Source organism: Phaethon lepturus, unplaced genomic scaffold (assembly GCF_000687285.1).
Source record: "Phaethon lepturus isolate BGI_N335 unplaced genomic scaffold, ASM68728v1 scaffold51380, whole genome shotgun sequence".
Lineage (NCBI taxonomy): Eukaryota > Metazoa > Chordata > Aves > Phaethontiformes > Phaethontidae > Phaethon > Phaethon lepturus.
Window position 1 is genome coordinate 20343 of NW_010512222.1, and position 25675 is coordinate 46017.

The 25675-nt window shown below is 38.8% G+C and overlaps 1 protein-coding gene across 1 annotated transcript in view; it reads right to left on the minus strand.

Moving 5' to 3' along the window:
- Positions 1–1245: 1245 nt before the first annotated feature.
- Positions 1246–25675, minus strand: part of MTMR7 (myotubularin related protein 7) — a 31861-nt gene continuing 7431 nt past the window's right edge. The window contains exons 5-15 of the mRNA XM_010286043.1: positions 23803–23960; positions 22126–22254; positions 18612–18746; positions 14409–14541; positions 10175–10284; positions 8063–8188; positions 7231–7280; positions 5354–5554; positions 4043–4183; positions 2077–2203; positions 1246–1605 (exon numbers count right to left, since the gene is read on the minus strand). Of these exons, the coding sequence (XP_010284345.1) occupies positions 1246–1605; positions 2077–2203; positions 4043–4183; positions 5354–5554; positions 7231–7280; positions 8063–8188; positions 10175–10284; positions 14409–14541; positions 18612–18746; positions 22126–22254; positions 23803–23960 (1670 nt within the window). The remainder of the gene's footprint in view (positions 1606–2076; positions 2204–4042; positions 4184–5353; positions 5555–7230; positions 7281–8062; positions 8189–10174; positions 10285–14408; positions 14542–18611; positions 18747–22125; positions 22255–23802; positions 23961–25675) is intronic.

The following is a 25675-nucleotide window of genomic DNA, read 5'->3' on the forward strand; positions in this document are numbered from 1 at the left end:
TCAGTGGTTTATTTCTGTACCTATGATTATGAAAGCTAATACTTCTACTCTTACAGAAAACTCTTAATTCAAACAAGATTAAACCTTCTGTTGTGGTGAATCAGTCTTTTTCTTAAATTTTCTGCCATGCTCTGTTCAGGTTGGCAAATACTGAAAGGGGAATTTTGTGTGGGGATGAAAATCCCCATGGTTGTGGTTAGTTTATTTCTAATAAAATATGGCAGAAATATTCTTTATATGGGCTTAACCTTCCTTTAATTCTGAATTTGGGAGTGATGCTTTCATAAGTGATTTTTATAAGTGATTTTGGATTCCCTATGTACTATATATGTATTTCACTCCCACTGAAATAAAACACTGACAAGTAGGAATCAAAATATGCTGGAGAATTTGGGGGTTTATTACCTTTAAAATTTTACCTTTATATCTTGGGTAGGCGGTTTGGAACAAAGGTAAGATATAAATAATCAAACTTGAGAACAAAACATAAAGAGGCTAGAGTGGACTGCGTAACGTACCTTTCGTTACAAGGGGATGCTTTGCCACAAAGGCTGCGTAAGTATTGTATTCCTTAAGTTTTGCTCACAGAAGCTACTGGTTGGGAGTTGAGTACAAACAGGGTGCGTTGCTTACTAAAGGATATTTCTGCAGGATCAAAGCTTCATTTGTCCGCTAAGCAAGCATGTCCAGTTCATTTTACTTTGCCTTAAAGGATTCTAGTAGGAAAATGTGCAAAATAATTGTTGGAATTCAAAATTTAACATTTCCCATGAAAAAAAAAGTGCAGAATATACACAATATGTTTGAAGGCAAAAGAGCTCCGCAAAAGTAAGTTTTGACTGACTCACCAGTAAGGCTAACACTAATGAATCTTCAACCTTGTCCCTATGTGTAAGAGAGTACTTTGGAATTTCACATCTTTGGAGAAGAACTATTGTGTTGTACAATAAATAATTATGGAAATGTACAAAGTAAGGAATAATTATGTACAGCATTGATAAAGTTAAAACAAACACCACATTGGCTTAGCTAAATATAACAGCAGATACTACTTTTCTGTAGCGTTATGTCTTAGAATAATGGCTTGTTCTGCTTAGATCTTTACTTACACAATTGCACAGTTCCCTTTCTTTGGATTATTTCTTTAGGCCACAGACCACTCCCGTTCTTCATCTGTTGAAAAGATGGCGTTCCAGACTGTGGAAGACTCAACTTCATCCGGATCATTGCTGTTGTGAAGGTATTTCAGACTGCCAGAAATACAGCCTCATCTGAATCCTTGCCACTGTCTTCACTAGGCAAGCAGCCACCCCCACTTGGGGACCTACAGTTTAAGTCCTCCACACCAGACTCCTGATCGCTGTTAGCTGAGAGGTCAGGATCAGAGCTTTTCAGGTTGTCCTGCGTCAAAATCAGGGCTGAATCTTCTTCATCCCCTTGTGAAGGGCTCCGGGATGGGAATGATTTCAGATCATTGCTATACTCCTGGGGAGTGTTAGCTAAGCTGTTGTTGGAAGTAGAAAGCCCCAACTGTTTGCTTCGGTCTTGTTGGTTACTCTTGACTTTATTATCATTTGATTGTGATTTCTGAAGATTTTCCAATCTCTGAAATAAAAGGAAACCATGTATATTACAGGGACACATTTAGGGCCCAGTAATCCTCTTATGTGTCTTTGCATTTAAAAAAAAAAAAAAAAAAAACAACTAAATTCAGAGCCCAACTCCATTGGCACCCTTTAAAACCCTATTTGCATTTAGGGAGTATGAGAAGTGCACAATTTATCACAAACCAATGCTGAATTACAGCATCCTTCTAACTTACAGAAGGATCTAAAATTTCTTTCAGGAGTTGTACTTGTGCATCAACATAGGTGAAATTTTATCCCTAAAGAAAAGAAGTCCACTGTTCTGTCTTAAATGCAAAACATTCACAGTAATTTATGTGAGAACAAAGATGACAGCTGAACGTCCTCATGCCAGAAAAGGATGTAGTGTGTAGGGGACTCCACAGCGTACAGAGTTTGGTTTCATTTACCATCCAGTAAGTCTGGGGCATCAAGATCAAGTGTTTATTACCTCTCCTAAGACCTCCAACTCTTCTTCCAGCTGCTGAGTTTCTTCCTTCACTGCCATCAGATAATCAGTAACTGACTGTCGAGGATGCAGCCCCTTTTCAAAGCGGTTGTACATACCACTCCAGAACCTGGAATTGACGGGAGGGTCAGCAGTTCTCTCATTTGGTGAGGTGGCCTCAGAAGACTTAAATACACACTTTTTTTCTCAGACACATGTCGTAAATGATCCGTCTGTGGATTATTCATCATCGGAGTGCATACACATAGGTTCATTGAATATTTTGCAGGATTTATGGTTCATTTGCATTGGCTGTGTCCTGAAGATGCAATTCTGTGGACATACACAGCTTGAACCAATTCTGATAATGCAATAAAAAGGTGAATGTACCTTTGACTTAGAGTACATGGCTGAGGGTGGTTCACCGAACACAAAGTTTTTCTGTATTATTTTCTTGTTCTACACTATGAGCTTTAGAGCAATGGTACCTATAAAACAGCCAAGGTTAAAGACAGTTTTTCATAACTCTAGTTCTCAAATGTTGTTTAACTTCCCATGAAGTCAACTTTGAAATTCTATATGCCTGGTTTTGGCTGGGGCTGCAGGAGCGGTGTGAGGTGCAGCTAGTTAACAAGAGTTTTTTCCCCTGCAAAGAGGAGTTAAAAATCAGGAATAAAACCCAGTAAAATTTAAACTGACATTTTAAACGGGCCTTTGGAAATGGAGTCAAGCATATACATTGGCAAGTTCTTCTCTTGTTCTATGGAATTATTTGAAAAACCCTTAGTTAAATAGCGGAGTTGATTTTTCATTTTCAGGAGGGAAGGACTCGACCTGTACGTCCACAGCTTATTCTAGCACTCCTCCTGTCTTCTGTCTTCCTGGCAATACATGGCTGCAGCCAGACTTTGAGTATGTAACTAGTTCACCAGACAGGTTAAGCAGCCAACAGACCTGACCTCAGCTCCAGCTGTCCATGCCCGTGCATGCTCCTTGGTGGTTATTATTCCTACCCCAACAGTATACTATTTAAGTCACATTGCCCCTTAAGTTTATCATCTGATAGCTCATGCATGGAAATCCCTATGCACCCAAGTAATTCCATTAAAATCAACAGGATTACTCATCCGATGAAGGATCTGCAGTATCAGTACTTATTTTATAAACCCCACTATCCTAAAGAATACGATTAATGACTATTTTTAAGTTGTTTTAAAGTGGATGTGACCTGTAATAGTAGACAGGATAGGACTCAATTTCTGTCATTTAGGATATTCATTGGCTTTTTAACAGTTGCTTTTACTTGCAACTGGAAAACAAACTGATCAGTTTTACTTAAATCACAGTTTTCATTAATTTCTATTCAAGTTCTCCTTAAGTTTGTTAAGATTAATGGCACAATTAATTATTCAAGTCAATAGTAAAATTTCTAAAATTATGCTATTTTGTTACATTTTGAAAAAAAAAATCAAGTAAAACATTGTGTATACTTTGAGGTATAACAACAACATGGAGAAAGTCTGCTTTTTGTTTTACTAAAAGCTTGTTTTAGCAACGAAACTATATGATTTCTTGAAATGTCCCTTTTTATTTTTGACACCAATTGATCCAAATAAATGTCATAAAATCTTGGAATGGAAAAACTTTAAGCAACTTTAAATTTTGAAACCACAGGCGAGAACAGAACTGAAAGAGACATTTGTCAGTGGAAGAAGTGAGTAACCGTGAAATTAGGACACACAACTATCAATATAGCTTTAATCTTAAGCTTCTTTTCAGACTAATACTCCATTGTGGAATTGTGCAGAGGTGTTGGCTGACTATGAGTGCACAGGGAACAAACACACTGCATCTGAATTTACTCTCTATAAGCTACCTTATAAGAAACCTTACGGAACTTTAAATACAAAGGCACTCTGTTCTGTACTAACATATCCTATAATTGTGAATAGCAAGTGATACTACCTACTTGTACAAGAAGTTGCATGGAGCCATCTGTGGGTGCAGGGTCCTTTGGGTTTGACTGTGGTCTGATCTGTACAAAGGATTCAGGTAATCAGCACGATTTTTCCATAAGTGAGCCCACAATGAATATGTTCGTTCTTGGATTCTGGGGAAAAAAAAAAATACATAAAGTCTTTACTACAATTCAGGTATAGCTAAAGCTTAGATGTGACATTCTAGTACTCTGTAGTACTCGTTTACAATCAGCTTTATATTTCCTTAACAGAATTGGACTGAGTTATAAACAGAAAAGCAGAGACCCATATTCATTTGTTGGTCACTAAAGGCAAAATCCAATCCATGTCCCATAAAGCTAGAGCAGCTGGAGAGAGAAAGTGAAGAGATGGGTTCCTTTGCGAGGTGGAGAGGATCACTTCCATAAAACTAGTTTTCAGACTGATCTCTACACCAAGGAGATCCCCACATTTAGAAGCACTCCTACACCACTGAGCTGCACTTTCTCATGCAGTTATGTGTTGGGATATGATGGCCTGTGAAGGTTTTGACTTTAAAACTGACTGTGGCACTGAGGCAGCTCTGCACTTGGGCAGTGAAAGGGACCGAATGGCAGCAGAAAGCAGTAACTCCCGCCTTCCTCTCATCGCTACCGCTGACACGATCCGGATGCCTGAGAAAAGCCGTGGGTATCATGATGTACCTACCTGAGGAGCCAGGGCTCCAGGAACCAGTTATGAACATCAGCACTGCCGGGAATGACATTATTGTCTCTGCTTGGGCCTGAGGACAGGTAGATCAATACATAATTGCTTTGGGGCAAAACAGCAGGACAGTTTGCTGACTCAGTCCTAGGGAGGCCTACCAGGCAAAAAGGCTGTTTGTAAGAAAGTATCTGAGAGATCAAGACTAAAGTGTCCTGCCATGAGATCCAAAGACAGGTTAAAAAACAGAAGAGCAGTGACTTTTAAACTGAGAATTAGAGTTAGTATCATCTTGTATTGGCGTTAGAGTGACCGCTTGCCTTGTATGTTGTTAATGCTGCAGTAAAGGTAGGGGCCGCATGGCTGAAGGACTAATGCTCTTGTCAGTTTTCAGTAATCCCCGTGACGCACACCATGGATTACACTCCCTGCAGAGCCACATTGCAGAGGATCAACTCTTTTCAGTATTATTCTGTGTTGCCAGAAGATGACAGCCCAGAAGTCTACACTGCACCTTGTGAAAGCACATACATGCAGACTGGCAAATGTCTGAATCCTCAATACAACACCCACAGACCCCACAGGTCAATAAGCTACTAAAGGACATGCTTTCATACTTCAGCTCTCGTCTCTCCTTCTGGCTGTTACACAGGAAATTCCCAAACTGACAAGAATAGACATGATGCTGTATGTGGATGAGGAATCTCTCATTGAATTCAAAGGCACAGGGAAACTGTTCCATTAACTGCCAAACACACTCAATGAACTGGTCAATAACAGGGGATATCTCTTTCGGATCTCCATCTAAATTGCCATACCTGAAACAAGACAAGATACATTCGATTATAACCTGAAATCCTCTAGGAAAACTGAATTAACACTAATGAAAACAAACCACTCACTTTTAGTGTACAGGTTACATCATGGGCATTCACATTTCTAAGACCTCAACTACTAGTACATTTTTACTTACAAAAATGATGCAAGATTCATGGAGCAGAATGAAGGCAGAGTTTATCAAGTACAAACAACAAAAAAAACATTTATGGGTGTCTTCTTGCCTTACAGCTACTAACAGCTGGCTGCTGCATAGCCATGTTTTACTGCTATTAATATAAAGTTATGCCTCAGTAACATAAGTCCTCATAAGAATGACTGCAAGGACTTTAAAAACCTTAGACCATCTCTCAATGGCAGACCATTGCCAAAAACAGAAAACTGAGCAGGAGAGGAACAGAATAACCTTGGCATAAAGCAGTTTAAAGCTGCCCTCTCTTGGTGAAATTTTTAGAAAGTGGGAAACGTTTAATATGCTACTGTGTATGTCAAGTGAACATCAAATTTTCTGTCTGTGACAACATCTGTTGGAACCACTTGCAATGGAGTACCTTGAAGAACAGGAGCCTGAAAATGTAAAACACATGTAAGTAAAAAATATTTTGTATGTCTACATAAGTGGGAAGAAGCATTTTCAATCTGTTTTATTCTGCTTGTCGTGTGTGTGTATACCAACAGTGGAATTCCATAAGCATCTAAAAAGGAAACCTCTAATTCTATTATTATGCATCACACATAATACAGCAGTACTGTACTTCAAACTAAAGCTATTTGTGGTGATAACATTTCATAATACTTTGATACCATTGATAATAATAGGCATCTGACAGTATCATATTAAATGTAGTAATTCTTGCTGGAATTTCACAGGTGGTGTGGAGCTGCACAGTTTTCCAGGAAGTTTTGTTGGTTTTTTTGAAAGTATAACAGAAATTTATATTCAAATCAAGCAATATAATGTAATTAGACTCCAATATAAAAAATGCATTTTGTATTTTTATAGAAACTAAAAGGAAATACAAAAAAGAAGGAAAATGTGGATATTTATCCATGTTTAAATATAGAAAGTCTTTGAACATTTTCATTACATTATAGCATTTGCATAATGGCTGTACAAAATAACTTGTCCAAATAGACTACTTTCTGCTTCTCTTTACCTGACATTTCTGAACAAATCCTATTATTTCCGTTAGAACAGAGCACAATAGGAAGAGTGTATTTTACTTAAGAGATAACTCACAGATGTGCCTAGGATTAAGTACTGTCCTGGAAGATGCAGACTTTGCTGAACAGGGACTTACGTGACAAGTCTTGGCACTACTGAAAGCTCTGCTGGAGTCCAAAGGGATTTTGCAAGCCACATGCATACTACTTTTCTCTCACATGGATCTCTCAATGCTCGTAGCAACTGCCAGACCAGCACTCAGGATTCCCAATAGCAGTCTTGGAGTGCATATATAAGAAAAGACTGATATGAAAATATTTCCCTTTGATTTTTCCAGGCAGCTAAATTATATAGTAGAAGATAAAGGGTGTGACCATTTCCTGAGGGCATTCTGTTGATATGTTTTGAAAGGCAACAAGGAAGTAAAATTGGAATGGCAGTGGGTGCTGTCTACATAAAAATATACAGAGAAAAACCTTAGCCCCGCCTTACCTGTGGTTAAATTTGTGACCAAAGGAAACCCAGTCTTTTTCAATTAACACCTAAAATGAGAATATTGCATTCAGTGTTGTGCAGCAGAGCCAACACATGATGAAGCAGGCAGAAGAGTGGTGTAAACAAGTAGCATTAGAATGCTGGTTAATTCTTAGAATAAGCAGAAAAGTGACAAGCAAGAATGATGTAAGCGAGCAGTACTTTAGAATCCTAGATAATTTTTAGAATGAGCAGAAAAATAACGAGCAATGAGCGCTGCTGCCAGCTCAGGAGAAAGTAGCACTCTTCATGAATGCAGATAGGATTCCAGTATTTCAGCACAACTTCAATTAGCTTGATTCATTATTTTCTAAAATAGAACGTAAAAACATCTCAAACATCTTTTTAACATGTGACCAGTAACTTGATAAGCGTTCCTAGATGCTTTACCAGTGCTGATTTGCTTGGGAAGGGAACAGATTTTCCAACATAGCTGCTCATTGCAACCTAACGTCCAGGGAGCACAGACTTCTGATACTCAAAACTTCCCTGATCCCTGAAAATGAATACAAATTCTTGCTTGCTCCTTGGGCTGCAAGAAAGCTTCTTGGTCAAGTTTAGGAAAAAAAATAAATGGGTGCCCAACTGATCCCCAATTTTGATAACATTTCATACAGAAACTGGGAGACTGTAACTTGGACAGATAAAAACCTTCCTTCCTACTTTAAAAAAAAAAAAAAAAAAGAGTAAGGTATATTTAAGGAAAGTTTATTTTTCATTAAAACCAAAGATACTCATCTTAAATGATACCATAATACTTTATTTACTCTGTGAAAGAGAACCTGCTTACCATGAAACCCTTCACAGTCCTGTAATATGGATCCAATAGAAGGCTCGCTAGAGAGCAAACCTGGGCTGTCCTATCCCAGCCATCAGAGCAGTGAACAAGCACACTCACACCTTCCTCAGCCACAGCCTAAGGATACAGAAGAAGTCAGAAATTTCACAAGCAGGGAAAAAGGCAATGGTAAGAGAGGAAGAGTGAGACAGGACAATGCAGAGAGTATTGATTTGGGAACTGGGAAACCTTGTTCATTTTTTTTATTCTGCCACAGAGTTCTTGAATTATGTCGAGTGTTATTCTTCTCATTTGAAAAGTCTTAATCTCATCCCATCCCATGCAATATAGAGGTTGCAGCATCACCCGTTTGTGCTCTACTACAGGAGGATGTAGGATCAGTTTCAATTAAAATACATGAATCCATCAGAGCAGACGACTACCTAAAGCAGATTCAGATGCAGTTAAATGCTCTAACTCACGTATCAGCAACAGAACAGCCAGACTTGCAATATGGCTCTTAATTTCTCATCTTGATGGTAATGTCAGTAACGGCAATGTCTGCTTCCGATGCGCAGCGCTAGCGTGGATATTATTACAGCACACTGCATGGCACACTGATGACATACTTCTAAAGGTTTGTAGGGAAGCCTGTGGTAGTGGTAAACTTCCATATCTAGTAAGCAAGGTTGTATCAGTATCTTTAATGTAAATAACTGGGGAGAGAGAATCCCATTTTATACATAAGCACATAAAGAATAGATCATACTCAGTTCTCCAAGATCTGGTGTTGCATTATTTTTGGAACTTGTTGGGTTTTTTTTAAATTCTAAGAGGTTTGGCCTTTGTAATTTCTAGAGAGAACTAAATTTAGAAAGCAGAGAAAATAGGTTAGGAAAGATACTGCTTAGAAAAACAAACATTTAAGTTAAGTTTGGGCTTAATAGGGAATGAGGAATAATAATAAATTATCTATGTTTATCTCAAGAGACGAGTAAATTCTACCAAAATAGAACCCTTGCAGGCAGGAGCCCAACAACTGAGAACTGGGAACTGTACAAATAAGAACAGGTCAAAATGCATGTCTGAGGAGGCACGAAGCTAGTAAGCATATGGACAAAGCATAAATTTTTTTGGACAGTATTTTAAGACTAGCCACTGGGGAAAAGTTGGTAAGAGCTAATGTAAATGACCTGATTTCTATAGGCTAATGAAAGCCAGTAGGGCTGGGAGAAATAATAACATGTACATTTATCCTGCAGCTGCTGTTTGGGTAAGAAACCACAGTTGCCTGCTGAGCAGGAAGAAGAAAAGCACGAAAAACAAGGAGTTGCTGAGGAGGGGAACCCATGAAGTTTTATCCATATAGTTGTATGTAGCAGGTCATGTGAATAAAATGGCCTATAAGAAATCGTGATTGTATCCTCAAAAATAGGAATTTAAGCACTAAAAAGCAGAACACAAGAAAGAGAGTAATAAAGTTAAAATTACTGTTGGTAGATGACAAACATCTGCATTACTTTGGATGGGCTTAGAAGAAACAATTTCTTATCAAAGCCAGCAACTTTTCTGAAACCGTTCTCAAGTACATGAGAGTAGAAGCTGCTAGAGAACTTGGCTAGGGTAATACACAAGACTTGGTTTAGGAGGTGAGTTTAGTTGGTTGCTAAATAAGTCAGAGGAGATAACACGGTAGCTGATATTCCTATATTACAGTTACCATGTGAAGAAGTGGTCCTTAAACCAAAACCTTCAACAAAGAAAACATCCAGAAACCAGTGGAGCAGGCAGGGGCAATAGGGATAGAAATAGTGACAATCGCTGCTGGGGAGCAGAGTTAGGACATTCAGATACCTGGCATAACAAGATACAGGTTAGTAGAGGCTTTGCTACATTTGAATTCTTCAGTGAAACAAACAAACTTTTTTTTTTACTATATGAGCAAAATATCCACATGACAGCACCTAAGAATCATCTCTCCTCATATATGAAGCATTGCAAGATGGGGTTTTTTTTCAGGTACAACATCACTGAAGATAACAGAAGTTACTCACAAGTAGAGAATTTGGTCCTCACTTTCTGTATCTGGTTAGTCCAAGTTTATTCTCATTTTACACACTTTACCTTTGCAATAAAAATGCCGGCATCCATAATGGCTTTGATATGCTTCAGCCAGCCAGAATTTTCTAGGCCCCACAGAAAGTCACTCATTGAAGGTGATTTCAGCTCACAAACTGCAAAATAAGCCACATCTTAAACAGTAATTATAGTTCCTTAAGCTTTCACTGACTGTTCAACCTAAGAGTTATCTCTTCAGATATCCCCTGCGTAAAATATCCATTTTTTTGAAATGAATGGCTACTTCACAGTCAAACTTTAACGTTGGAAAAAAGCATAGGTTTCAGAAATGCGGCAATTTTCACCCAATATGTTGATTTAAGTTAAAAAGAGAAGCTTTTACAAAGTTTGTTGCAAACAGTTTACCAAATACATCCTCCTGTGCAGCACAGATTTTCCAAAATTGTGTTGGGAGTGAAGTTGTCAAACCTCTGAGAGGGAACCTTCTATTTAAAAATTAGGGCTTGGAGACAGAAAACATACAATTTCTGCTGTCAGACAGGCAGCCAGCCACCTAAATGGTGCCACAACCTCTTATTCCCAGCCAGATTTGGTGATGAAGCTCTCTGAGAGCAGGCCCACCAAACCCATCCTTCACCATCACCAGAGATGATGGTGTTTTGAGTTAAAGCGACTCACTCAACAGTTCTCCATCCCTGAATGAAACCTTATTAAAACCTCACTCATTGCCAGAAAGTATTCTGATGGTGAGGAAAAGCCGTAATTCATCAAAGAAAATATTTTCCTGAAAACTTTCCAAGTTCTATGCCACGTTTAAAGAAAAAAATAAATCTCCCAGTTTTTACAACATTAAGATTCTATCCTGCTGTATCCAAGTGTCTATTTTTTAGTATTACAGAGTTTGTGACATCAGAAGAAAAAAACAGGCAATCAGAATCTAATTTGGATATCTCAATCCAGCAGCAAACAAATACTCAATAATATTTGGTGCAATCTAGCTTCAAGAATGAGATACTAAATTCACCACATAAATAGATTACACATTTATTTTGATCCATGTAGAATTACACATGTATGACCCATGAATTAATAATGTCTTAGGTTTCTTGTCCTCTGGAAATAATCTAAAAGACTCAATGTTAATTTTTTTGATCCAGTACAACCAGTGCCAAAACTTTTGTTTCCTTCAATGTGATCAGAATTTAATTTTACAAGACAAATTTGGATTTTATACCACCACATCTGAACATATCAGACTACCTTAACTCTGTTTAATTCAGAGGCAGAATAGCATAATGTGTCCGTACAAAGTCTCGCAATCTTTGTACGTAGGGCCTCTTCCAGATGGTTATTTTAAAAGTCATTTCTGAAGGATATTTATAAAAATGCATAGATAACTGCACTGAAAGCAAACAGCTTTTCACATGATTAATGCTCCTGTGCAGATGGAAGCATGACCAATTAGTAGCTGAATTCTGGCTGAAGCTGCTGTCTCTGTTTACAAAAACCCAAGGTGAGGCTGAAATAGTGCTTTGCTCATTCCCACTACCAAATTAGAGTCAATATTTACCCACCCCTTCACTGAGCAAAGTTCAGACTGTCCTAAAGGCATACACTGTGTATTTCACATGATTTTGGCTACCAGTCTGGACCTTAATAATGAGTTCAATTATGAATTCAATGATGAGGCATATCCTAAGAGGAAAAGGCATTTCCATTGCAACAGAAAAGGCACGAAAATCTTGGAGAAATAAGACCTGCTGCACCTGCTGTGTGGGCACAGGAAAATCAAGAGCCGCTGGGCAGAGCTCATAGCAGTTCCAGTGGTGCTCCCTTCCCCAGGAGAGGAGGAAGAAATAGGGCGTACAGTGGAAACCGCCTCTTCCACCAGCAAAAGTACCAGAGGGGGATGCTGGACCAGTTCCTCCGTTTCTGGCAGGACAGCCATGGGTAGCGGAAGGAGGAAATGCTGTGGGCCAAACCCTCAGGATCTCTTTCTGGCTGATCTGTCACTGAAGTCCAAGGATCAGAGGGCTGCTCTTACATCAGCAACTAGTGCCTCTGCTATGAGGGGAGGAGAAGCTCATATTTGCTGTTTAAATACAGACAGGGAGCACGCGGGGTCATCATCTCAATGCACAACAAATGGGGGTCAAGCCTTGGTCGGTCCCTGGATGTACGGCAAAGCTCACCCATCACAAATACCGACCCGCAGCCTCAGTCAGCCCTTGAATCAATCTTTACTGAGAAAAGTCCTTGTGCAACATTTCCTTCTAATATTAAAAATTATTTCAAGGATGTTGTGTACAGGATCCAATTTATCACAAGGATCTTGGCATATACCTCTCTTTAAATGAAAAAAAAAAATCAATACTATACTAAAGCAATATAAGGCAGCAGAGGCAAAAGTAAAACAATTTTTTTTCCTGGAAGGAAATTCCAGCATGTTGAAATGCATTTTGCTTTTGAACTACAGTCAAATCTCAACATTTTTTGCATATTCTGAAAAAATTCTCATTATCCCTCAAATTTAATGATTTTATAATGCTGATATATTTTGCCAAAGATTAACATTATACAAGAGTAAATACATGTTAAAGTGAAGATAAATAAAATTGCTAGAGTTAAAGTCAGTAAAGTCACAAAGCTGAAACAAACTTTTTTTACCTACTCAAATAAATTATAGAGGCTACCAGAGAGACAGATGAAGGGACATTGATACCAATGGAAAAAGAAAAACTACGCAACCCCTTACATGAGAAAAGCCCTGCTCGTACACTGAAAGTCATAAGGTTGTAAAAAAAAAAAAAAAAGAAAGAAAAAAAGTACTTGAAAGTTTCAAGTACTTGAAATCGCAGATTTAACTTCTCTAATTTCAAATCTTATCAGCCAGGTCGCTAAATATGAGATTTCAACATAGCAAATACAAAACCTATGAAAAAAGCAGATATTTTGAGCATATGGCTCATTTAAAAACAGATGCTAAGAAATTACATCCCCCAAGCAGCCTGAAGTGTTAAATGCATCAGAAATTACCTTGCTACGTGTCAGTTTGCGCAATGGGCCTGTGTCACAAACTTCTGGCTCAAAAATAATACACAGCACTGTCCCATACAGCCAGGCTGGTTGTTTACTATTTTAACTTTGATGGTCTTAAGCTAAACAACTAAAGGGACAGGTTTACTCATCCAGCCTCTCTCCTAGCCAAACAAGACTTTGTAGTGAACTACAAATCCTTCTATTTTCCTTCCTCAGACCCTTAGACCAAGGAATTAAGTAAAAATATGTCATCTAGAGAGCGGGACTTTACTGCTGGTTTTCATAAACTGCTCTTATTTGAAAACAGAGCACAGCTCTCCTGTCATGGAAAATGTAAGCCCTTCTTAGATGTAAAATTCACATTTGCATGAAGTCGATAGGAGACAGATGAAGAATAAAAGAGCATCAAGTCAGGAATAGCTAGATCAAGCTGATCCAGGAGGTGACAGAAGGTGTTGATGATATACATGAAGTAAATACTGAGACTCTGTGGAGCGGAGTGAGCATTATTAAAATATTAAAAATCAACAAGCCGTTGAGGGTCAAAGATGGCTTATTTATTCTTACCCTTTTCCCAGAAGGCCTCTAAACAGTAATGTAATCCGAATATTAAATGGCAGTACAGATGTGCTTGTTTATACACTGGTAGGTATTTAAAAAGCAATTATTATTCATTTCCATGGGATTGTGAAGGTGGTGAATGGTTACACCCATTGACTGTGCGTTTCATAAATAAACCTGATGTGACATGCTCTATACAGGGCATGAGTAAGCTCCTATTAAAATTCACAGTCTAGAATGCATGACTACCTCATTGGCCACATAAAAAAATCAAACCACAGGTTTTCTGAGCTTAAAAAAAAAAAATCCTGTATTTTCCACTAGCATCAGAGTCAGCTATATGCGATTTTTTTCATTATACCATCAAACTTTAACCACAAAAGAAGATGTAGTGGAAGTAAGGTATACTGAAGTCAAATGAATTTTGTCATTGAAGTAAATGAGACCTGAATTTCACCTATGAAATAAGGTGTTTGCACAATTAGGAAATCACCCCTATTTGCGATGATGCTCCATTGCAGAAGTCCCCTTAGCCAGCAGGCAGCTGCATGCAGCTGCAACAGGTAAAGATCTCTTTTCATACCTGTTTTCACTGCTGCTGATTTCAGAGCAGTTATCCTGATTGGCGTGACAGAAGGATCAAATCTTTCCTCTAGTTTTCAATAAAGGAGAGTATTACCTTCAAGCATTTTCTGCAGACTATTTCTCATGACGTGGATGTTCTCAATGCCTATGAATTGAAACTTGATGTTGGAGTAGTTGTCTTCATTTTCATACCCCTTCCCTGCTGCTCTGTTTGCCATTGCATTGAGCTGAAAAAAATAAGGAAAATTGGATGAAAAGCAGTAGCAAACAGATTCTTTTCAAAACAAAACTTGTGGTCTACTGCAATAAATCAGAGTGATTGAAGTCAGGGATAAATAGGAAGCATTTATCACTGTCAACACGACGGGTTAGGAATTGGGGATCAGTTTACAGCCTGTTGCAGGGCACTGGGTTGATGAGGCTCTGACCTCTATTTCACACACTTTGAGTGAAACCTCATTAATGAGGTTAGACGCAAAAAAACACAGCTTACGTAGGGCTCCTCTGCAAGAACATAAAGCATTTCATTCGTTTTTAAAAGGCCATTCTGATTTTATTTTTGATCAGCATTATGTTTACCAGCAGAATATACCCAGGAGGTGGCAGTGTTTTATCTGCTGTGCCACTGTTTCGTAGCGTATGTACACTGTAATGTTGCCCAAGTTACTGTATTTTACTGCTCAAATAATCCAAAAGTTGTTACAGCTTACTTTTTTGAAACTTGGAATAATGAAGAGAGAGTTGGAGTAGTAGTTCCTAAGTTTACAGTATCTTGGCTCTAGTTTGTTAAGACCACAAAAGACTTGAATTGACAAAATTACCACAAATGTTTTCAGCTGCAATGCAGTGCTATCAAATATTTTGCTGTGCTTCAGAAAAAAATATACACAATACACAACTGGAATGTGGAGTTTTGTCTTTGAATCTGTTACTTGCTTCCTGGCATGGGGAAGTCAATAAATGCTTCTTGAGTTCAGTTTTCCCAAGTGTAAAATTAAGGGTTTTTTTAATGCTTATTTTCCCCCCTTTTGAGATTCTTGGGGGAAAAAAAACTATCTGCCAAGTCCCTTATGCCAAATTTTGATCTCTGGGATCAAATAACAATGGACATTGCACATCCAGACTGAAGGGCACTAACAAAGCTTTTGGAGAGACTTTATGAGGCATCAGTTGGACAAAAAGTGACCCATCTTCATTGCAGTGAGAGCCAATGCTCACGAAAAATCAAAACAAAACATGTCTTAGGCATTGCCTAAGGGACAAGAGGCTATGCAGATAACTCCGTTTCCAGTTTATTTACCAATATCGCAGGCAGTACTACTGATTTGCTTCCTCTGTGGTCGCTTCTGAAACTCACAATAAAATCCTTCAGTACTCGGCTAATGGTATCATGGGATATACAAGCATGTGTCCCTTCCTGATCTCTTCCACCCCAAACACACGTACTCCCAATAGTCAATTTTAATTTGGAGTTGAATGCATGCAACTGAGTAGGATTGATTGTCTGCTGCCAACTTACCTCCAACTAACATGAACAAGTCTAGCTTTTTTACATCATATGTCAAAATAGGCTTCCATGGACCAAATTTGACCTTTTAACTTTCAAAGGAAACAGCTAAAGACTAAAAGCTTTTTATGCCATTATCATTTCATTTCAGATGCATAACAAAACAGATGGGTGAGACCACTTTTCAATTCTTTTTTTTATTCTGTCCAATTTAATATGTGAAGATAGGGGATTTTGTTCTATCTTCACACTTTCTAGTGCATCCGTTCCCATGAGCAGAATTTGGCAATAGGAATACATAGTTACATTTGTGGATGACCATTAGGAATTGAAACATTGCATGAATTTCATGATACACAGAATGAACCATACTCTAGGATAGGAACCTAGGCAAAAAACCAGCATTTTTCATTTGCTCAAGTCTTGTGTAAAACTTCTTTTAATTTGTAGTATGCAATTTGGGAAAAAGCCCAGGCAAAAAAGAATTCTTGTCTATCAACCAGCAGTCTGCTGATGTTTTGACTATCAATGAACAATTAAAAAAAAGATACAGCCTGTGAACAGCATGTCCTTTAAGGACAGAGTCCTCACTGTGACTTGCTAGAAAGATATAAATTATCTGCTGAATCCTAATCTTTCTCTTTTGAAGTAGACATCAGTGTTCTAGTACAAACAAAATGAAGCAGTCTCTCTCTGCAACAGCATATAGCTTCAGGAAGAAAGATCTGTGTACATGAGTCTAAGCCACCACAAACCCCTGAAGCCCTAAATAAAAAACATCTAGACCCTAACTGGCCTAATCTGTGGGACAGTAAATGCTATTAACTGTCTCTGCAGCAGAGCAACTTTATCACAGAAATCCTTTCTCAAAAGACAATCTGAAATAGCCCTCTTTAAAAGTAAATAAATATAAGGTTAAATTTGCAAGGCTTTCTGATGCTCATTTATTTTAAATATTGTCAGTTGCCAAACTTTGCAGCTGCCACAATATTTACTAACAAGTTTTCCACATCACCTACCAAAATTCCATCTGTTGCTCTTAAAAGTAGTTGTTGTAAAGCTCTCTCAATTGTGCCTGTCCTCGCTTAATCTCAGTGAATATTAGGATACAACCTCCAAAGGGAAACAGACCTCACTTGCCAGATTTCCTGGCATCTTCTTTGATGGGGAGGATAACTGAGTCCTGCCTTGTTATAAAGAGTTATAGAACTAATTTGTTTGACTCATAAACAGTAAGTTTATATTAGCTGCTTCTGTAAACCCATACAGGAAGGAGAAAATTAAGACAGACAGCAGCCTAAGTAAAGCTCTGCATATGATCATCCTGGTATATTTAAAATTAAGTGGAAACAAAGCTTTCTTCCACAGCCAGATCTTTTGTTTTGAAGATTATCAAAGACAATGAGGGACAATGTGAAGAGCACTCGGGAATGCTGAATTGAAGGGCCATCAATATTCATAATCTTTGCAAGGAACCAGTTCTGATGAGAGAAGAGGCAGGTAATTTTTTAGCTTTCTAGAGCAATGGGAAACCTTGCACCAGACTCAATATCTCACCTTCACGTTTGTTAAAGGTTCCCTGAGGAACGCCAGGCACAGCTTGCACTGATACCTATCACTTCCTACATGCTCTAGATTTATATATGCGTATGATTTTCTGGCAACTGTCTCCCATTACAGCTGTCAGTGCTCAGCACTTTCCCACCAGCCCCCAGGTCTTCAGTCAGTCACCAACCAGACAGGTTCCTCATTTCTGCTCCAGCTCTGCCAGGTTTGCCCTTCCTCACTCGATTCCTCATGTTTCTCAGCTTTACCCACCTCGCCCTTTCAGGCTCTGTCTCCTGATCTGAGGATACTGAAGCAGCTTACCTTGTGCCTTTTCCTCAAGCCTTTGCTCTCGTTTTTCCTTTTCCCACGCTATATATAGCTCATCCTATATCTATGAGGGATTTTGTGGACATTTGTGGAGATTTGCCCCTTTGGTTTCTTTTCTTCAGATGCTTTGGTAACTTCAACTTACTGATAGTCTAAGAAAGAACATATCCCTGCTCCCACCTCCAGATACTGAAACCTGTCTCGTCCTCGTCACCTTGAGCTGTTTGCTAGCATGCCAATTTGGACACAAGGGGTTTTTAGCTTCCAAACTCTTCTAGATCATTACTGAGTTTCTGTGTTTCTGCACAGCATAATTTTTTTCTAAATAATAGAGATATGGCATCTGAGATCACTATTTACCATATTTCAGATTCTCTTTCAAAAACACAAAGGTGCTGGAGATATTCAAAGAAGGTCTCCTCAATTCTTGTAACCTCAGTAAATGGTCTTTGCCTAGCCTTATGTAGAGGTTGTTCAAATTTTCCCACTCGCAGGAGAAATCTTGCATAGAAAAATTTAGTATAAGCAGGCAGAGCTTTGCAACATTACAAACAACTGTAAATTCCCAGTTTTATAATGGGAATTATTTTTCACTAGTCTCATCAGTAATATAGTTACTGATAACTCCTCTGCTTTTGGAAACAGTTACTACTACAAGTTATTTACTTTTCTGTATCTTAACTCTTTGTTAAGAACAAAAAGGAGAAAAGCTCAAAAAAGAAAAAATTCTCTGAGAGATGAAAATGTGGGTGAGGTTCCTAGTTAAGACTCCCCTGATAAATCCTGCTTCACCTGTGAACTTATACAGGTGCAACTAAGATCAGAAATGTGGTCAGTCACTGGGGCTGCGCATCTTCCCTGATGCACTCAGCCCAGATTCAGTCTTGCTATGTGCAAGAAATTTAATGTACTTACTTTGGGCCGAGTGTCAACAACATATATGAAATCACTTCCTGGATTTGCTTTTCTAATGGCCTGGAGCATCTGTTCGTCCTCAAGGCATCGAGCACTAAAGCCAGATAAAGGCTGGCTGCTTCTACATATGGAGGCCTGCAGAAAAACAGACAAACAAACAAACAAAAAACCCCAACATAATTACTAAGCAGAAATCATTTAGCATCCAGAAGCATTTACAACACGAGCCCTTTAGATGTTTGCATAAGTGTACAGTTACATGGGAAGAGCAGAATGGTAAAATGAATTCCATGTTAATAAATACATTATTTTTAAAAAGAGAAACAACTATTAAAACAATACAACCCCACTGGCCCAAGTCGAGTCTTGAATCCAAGTTTTAGAGCTATTTTAAATATACTATTTCCCTAATGTGGAATAATTCCTGAAAGGTGGTCTCTAGAGGATGTGATGAGTACAACACTGAATCATAAGAACACTGATATAACATAAAGAATGGGTCCTTTTGCACTGTCACTCACACTTACCAGTTATGATACTGATTACACCCAGCTTACACCAATGCATGCTCTACTAAATCGCCTGGCACTCTGAGTTCAGGAAACAAAAATGCATAACATGCAGCTAGATCACTGATGGTGGTGTATTTTTAGCACTGCCTCTGGAGAAAGACCTTACTGCATGGGAAGTGGGTCAGGCAGCCTGACTCCTGGAGTACATTTATTAATCAGTGCTATTGAAGAAGGCAAGAAAGTTTCTCCACAGACTCATCAGGATCAGACCTCCAGATGAAACTGGGAAAGAAGGAACAGAATGTGAAATGGGTGAGCAGGGATGTTGCTATATCTGCTAGGCAGCAAGCAACTAGATTTGTAGAAGGCAACGGGCTAATACATGCACTTTCTAAGAACTGAACATAAGCATGAAGATAATCTGCCTGCTGAAGGTCATGACCCATGCAGACTGCCCTACAGGTTATTTATTACTGTGAGAAAGGACATGCTCTTTTTCAACCAAGTCTTTGAACTGTCAGTCGTTAGTCAGTAAAACATGGATCTTTAACACTGAAACCCTGAATTGTGCAAGAGCCTGTTCATACTTTACTTTTTGCAAACAGATTATTAGTTATGTAGAGTCTTGCCTGCTGATCAGCGCACATTCCAGTGATTTAACATATGCTTATACCTCCTTTGCATGAAGCAAACGGTACGTGTGAACATGTCCACAACCTGGACACCAAACCTGGACACCAAAAATGCCATTTTAATAGAAGGAAGACATTTCTCCCTCATCCGTAGTGTACCATGAAAGAGGCAGATACAGACCTCAAGATTAAGCTTAAAGTTAGGGTTGTGGATGTAGGTTAGGATTCAGGAAAGTATGGGCGGGAGCCCATTATATTACATCATCCTGGAGGGCCGAAGGGCTAACCTATGTGCTGGCACCAGTATGAGAGAATGGCTTGTCTGTCAAGTTAGACTTGGTGTTAAGATCATGTTTAGGCCCAGCTTAAGAAACAGCTACACCGCCAGTTCCACAAAACTAGGAAGATAAGCTGACCTAGTGACCATTACATATCATAAGTGGGAATAATGACTCACGATATCCATTAAAAGATCACCTCCTGCTGACCCAGGCCAATTTCTCTGGATGACCACTTATTCTATAAACTTTACTGGGCTATGTTTAAGAGTAGGGCAAGAGATGAGGTCATGTTTTTGCTATTGTGCAAGCTGAACAGATAGTTCCCAAGTTTGATCTTATCATATTCACACAGATCCTATAAGATGCAGAGTAAGATGTCACATCATCATTGAATTTGTCAGTACCAAAGAGCTATGGGAAAGTCCTGGGTATGAAAGACAGAATGAGTGGCACCCGTCTCCCCTGCATGCAGCAGACCTCTTCCCAACCTGCTGTCACTACAGCTGTTCAATCTCAACCATCACAAATCTTACCCCACTCCTGCCTGTTACTCTGTTAGCTGGCAACTCATGCCAACCTCCAAACTCACAAGGAGGTATTTCCTCCAAAACTCTCAACCCTTTTCCTAGCCTTCTGAACCATGAAGGAGCCAGGAATAAATAAAATACTTCAGACCCTGGTGGTCTGAATTTTAACCTGAACTCCAACCACAACAGGGAAAACATTCAGGCTGAAACCATGAAACTCATCCAAACTGAATCATTATATCTTGAAATCTAGCTGATTCTTGAGACCTTTTCTTTCACTGAGATCTGGAAATGTCCAAGTGTTTTGAATCCTATATATTTATATTTGGACTTAGTTGATTATGCAAAGTGATTAATTTTGAAAATTTTGTCCCTAGTGAACTATTAAGATAATAGGGAATTTATGCAGAGATTGTATTTATTATTTAGATCTTCATGTCCTCCTGTTTTGTTGTCAAATTCATAGATCTTTATGTAAACAGAATTCTGCTGAAATAATGGGTAAAGGAGGAGTCAAAATAAGGTCCATTCCTTCCTTCTGAAGCTTAAATCTATGATAGGGGCCACTGTAAAGATCAGATTTCCATGGAGGCTGTAGCTTATGATTCCTGCTTGTGACATCCTACGGAAATATCTATGCAAACTCTACAGACACCCTGTCATCCCATACTAGCTCTGTCTCTTGAGAAGTCCTGGCCATCTCCCAGCACTAGGGAAGACCTCTCGATGCCATTGCCAGTCTGGGACTGAAACAGAAGGAGATATTAGACACACAGATCCTTTTTGAGTACAAAGGGGACACCGTCCTCCTAACTGGTAAGGACAGCTAAGCTAAGCCTGTCCCTAGGAGGCTGGGACAGAAATGGAAAAATATTCAGTCCATGGGATCCTTCAGTCCAAGGGTCTCCTTTACCTCAACTGCCAGAAACAGAAATGCAAATAGTCTAGGTACAGATTTTTTTCCAAATGGTTACAGAGAAGCGAGGCAGTTCCTCACACAGCCCTGAGAACATCTGTCAAGGAGAGAAGAAGCTGGCACTCCTTGCTCTTATGGACAAAAGCTATGGACAAGCTGCTCAGCCAAAATTTGGTAGCTCTTTCATCCATCCTTTTTGGGTCTATTCACAGATCTTTTCTTCAGAGGCTACTCCCGATCCTGTAATTGTTGCAAGTATAGTTTTTCCTCGTCCTTGACTGTGACTACCAGATCCCAAATTGTTGTGTTCTCCCAGTCATCTGTTAAGCTGTCTGCTACTGGCCTTCACTCTCTGCCACCCTCTTGTATTACTCCTCTTCCTTGTGATACTGAAATTGCTTTTTTTTTTTTTGTGTTAGCTGGATAATGAAGCTGGGTTTAAATGACTGCTTTAAAAACCTATCAATGAACTAACCACAATTCCAGTATGTGCCGATAGTACAGACCACACTAACCAAACTACACTAACCACCTTTTAAGTTTTTTTTAAATAAACACTGATTTCTTCTTGTGAAAGCTTACTAGAAGAATAATGAAAGCAAGGCCAAAATAGGCAAACACTTCAAAGCTACAAACTCACACTTACATTGTTATCCTTGCAGTAGTAGGAAAGAGCTGGGAAACGCCTCCGGCTCCGAAATTTAGAGCTCCCCACTATGATGTGTGCAGTCGCAGACTTTGGTACATACACTTCCGTAGGATAGGAGTCACAGACCTGTGAAAGGAAACTCTGCTTATTTGGTCTACAAAATACAACTAATATTAGCCATCTCCACAGCAAAAACAAAACACCAAGGAACTTTAATCTCAGAGAATTTTTCGTAATTATTGTATACACATCACTGACATTTCTCAAAACAATTAATTCTAACTTACAGATGGCAAAACTGAAGCAGAAGGGTTGAAGGGCGGTATTTCCAAATGTTAATTGATGCTTCATTGAGAGCAAAGAGGTATAACATACATTCATACCAGAAAAGATTCACCATTATGTTGAGCAAGGTTGTATTTACAACTGCAGATTCCTCTGTAGCAGAATTTGGAAGTAAGAATGGGAATGGGTGAAGTTCTCAAACACCCCTCTGTTATAACTGGAGAGGACTATAGAGCCAAATTTTCCAGGAAATTTGGTAAGGAAAAAATAATGAAAAAATAGGGACTTGGAGAAAAGAAATTAATCCATACGAAATGAGGACACCAAAAGGCAAGCAGACCTGACAATGCCTACCACTTCTGAAAGGAACCCAATTTCTTCCTCTGGAGACATGTGGGACCACAAATGGGGTCCTGGTCTAACTTCCTTTTCCTGACACTGCCTGTGGCATTCTGGCTGGGGTCAAAAGGATATCCAGTATCTCCCTGGGACTTCCTGAGATGACTCAAGGAATCAGGATGCCTAGGAAGAAATTAGGTTCTGGGAGAGTCAGAGATATGTAATGAAGTAGAAAGAAAAGAAAGGGCTTGTGGTTACAGATTCTGCTGTGGTGAACGGGGTTGTATTCATGATGCCATTTTTCCTACACTTTATCTTAAAAGAGGTCAATCATTTTTTCCACTTGCTTTAACAAAAAGAAAACAAACCCTGACAGCACATTCAGTCTTCTCTGAGAACTTCACAGGCCTTCCTTAACATGGATATGCTCCAGCAACAGAGCCAATGGAGTGCATGGACAAACTTCCTTCAAATATACTTTGGTTATTATTTCTCACAATTAATTAACAGTCTAGGGACTTCAGTGGTACAAGACTGAATTAGGCAGGGCAGCAGGCAGCTAGGAAGATACCTGACCTGTCTGATGGCTCTGAAAAACACTGACAGTCAATCACAGAGGCTTCAAAAGGATTGTGAGGGTAGCCAGTAAGGAAAAAATATAGCCAAATTTGCTATTTCAAGGGGTTTTTTTTCTTAAAATGTCTGTGTAGTAATTTTATACAACTCTACATGTCAGGAAAACACTCATTCAGACACATAACATTAGGTATGATATAAACTTCTCCCCAGGCAGCCAAGCACTAACGTTTAAAACACTGTGGACATGTTTTTTGTGCTTCATTTCTACATGTGATAAATGAAGACACATCCTGTCTCCCACTTTCTATGCGCCTTTTCATGTGAAAGAGTGGAAGAACTGCACCTTACTCCACATGTGTAGAGCAACAGAGCACAAAGGGATGCTGCATCTAAGCACTACGGTAGCCCACAGTCAGACTGCTGGTTTACTTTACAGAGAGCCTCTGTAACAGAAAAATCACAACAACTCACTCCGTAGTCTCTGTTTACATCGCTAATCTGCCAATAGTTGTTTGGAATGCCCATCCGACTATGTTCTTCACTGAGGTCCACAAGCTTCCAGCCTTGTTCTCGTTCTTCTTTATCTAATTTTGGGTTGAATGAGAAACAATATAGCTCTTCATATTTCACTGGGGGGAAAAAAAAAGTAAACAAACAAACAAAGTAAACCACTTCAGATTTCTCACCCTGAAATCACACTTATAAGCCAGAACTTGGTATTGTCCTTTACGTAGTTTCTTTCAAAATAGTATGCTTTGCTATACAAAAGCACATATCCTGGTTTATAACTATTTTCAAGTATACTTTGAAAGTACTGTGCCCTTTTGTTATTTGTATCTGTTGCAATATACATGCCTTATTAGTAGTGCTACTTAAAACACACTGTTCTGCTAGACCTCTTCTCTACTGAATTGTAAAAGCCTCCCCCAGCACAAAGACAAAAAGTCAGTGATAACATGCTTTCATCCAAAGGAAACTAAAGTCAGCGCCAGAATAAGCACTTGTTCTGCAAAAGAATTTGCTGGCCAGAGGTAGCTCAGAAGTCCCTTTATTAACGTAAGTTCTGTCCCGTGGCAAAGACAAAAGCTCTGAACAACGGACTATGCAGCACCATCTTCCAAAAAAGAACTCAGAAGTCTTTGTCCCTAAATAGGGAAGTTTCCAACAGATTCAATGAAATTTTACTTTTGTGGACTGCGAAATTCTGTCCTTGAATTATTAGCAAAGGCATTCATGATACAGATGTTGTAATAGCATAAAAATAGCATATGTTACATCAATCATTTCATCATGACCGTGGAACGCGTTTAAGTAGCTATGCCACCTGCCGCCCTCGGTCAAGGACCATACTGCTGGTGCTGGAGTTTTTAACTCTTTCTAGGAGTATATCTGTATTTATGCTAATGAGTATCTTAATCCTGGTGCCCAATGCAAGCCCGACACTGTTGCCATTAAATGCCAACTGTCACTGGTATGAATAGCTACTCAGCATATAGCTTGAAATTAAAGTTTTCACTGATATTTAAGGTGTTGTTATGTCACAAGGCTACGTTTCATCCTGTTGCTCTAAGTCCCTTAAAACTTTCTGACCAACAGGTTTTTAACTTTAGAACTGAGGTAGAGTAAATGACAAGCTGAGTCCTCTCTGATTTCATAGCTCTCCACTGATACACTTGCTCCATAACATAACTTTAACAAGGTCAGTAAATTTAAATGCTACACTTTCTTTTCTAATAGTATATAACTAACAAGCAGAGTCTTAGAATGCTACAGTAAGGAACCTACAGATAACAACAACAAAACCAACCACAATATTAATAATAATAAGGTTCCCACCTTTTTTATAGAAAGTCTTTACTTTTATTCTGACTATGCCTTCTAAAGGTTTAATTTAAGTTATATTTTGCTTTTTAAAATTTAATTAAATCGATTGTATACACACACACAGAAGTACGAACATAAGGAAAGAAAACTGTGTTAAATGTCAGGAAAGTACTGAAAGTCAACAAAGTTGTAAGGAGAAGGAAGAGAATGATTTGCACATTGTCTAACAGTATTCTCTGATTTCAAACTTCTGTCATGGCACAGTTTAGGAAGACCATCTGGTTCATTTCTCACGTGCTAACATAAAGTTTTAGCATAATCCATAAATCCAATCTGAGCTCTTTTTAATAAAGTGCTTTTGGTAGCAATTTGAGCTCCTGTTTTTACTGCTTTATTGTCAGAGGCACCTGGATTTTCTATCCAACTGGACCTGCTGTTCACAGGCACATAGAAAGCCTTTAAAGATCCACCTATTAAAATACACCCAGGCTATTCATGACTGAAGTCTGACTCAACATTA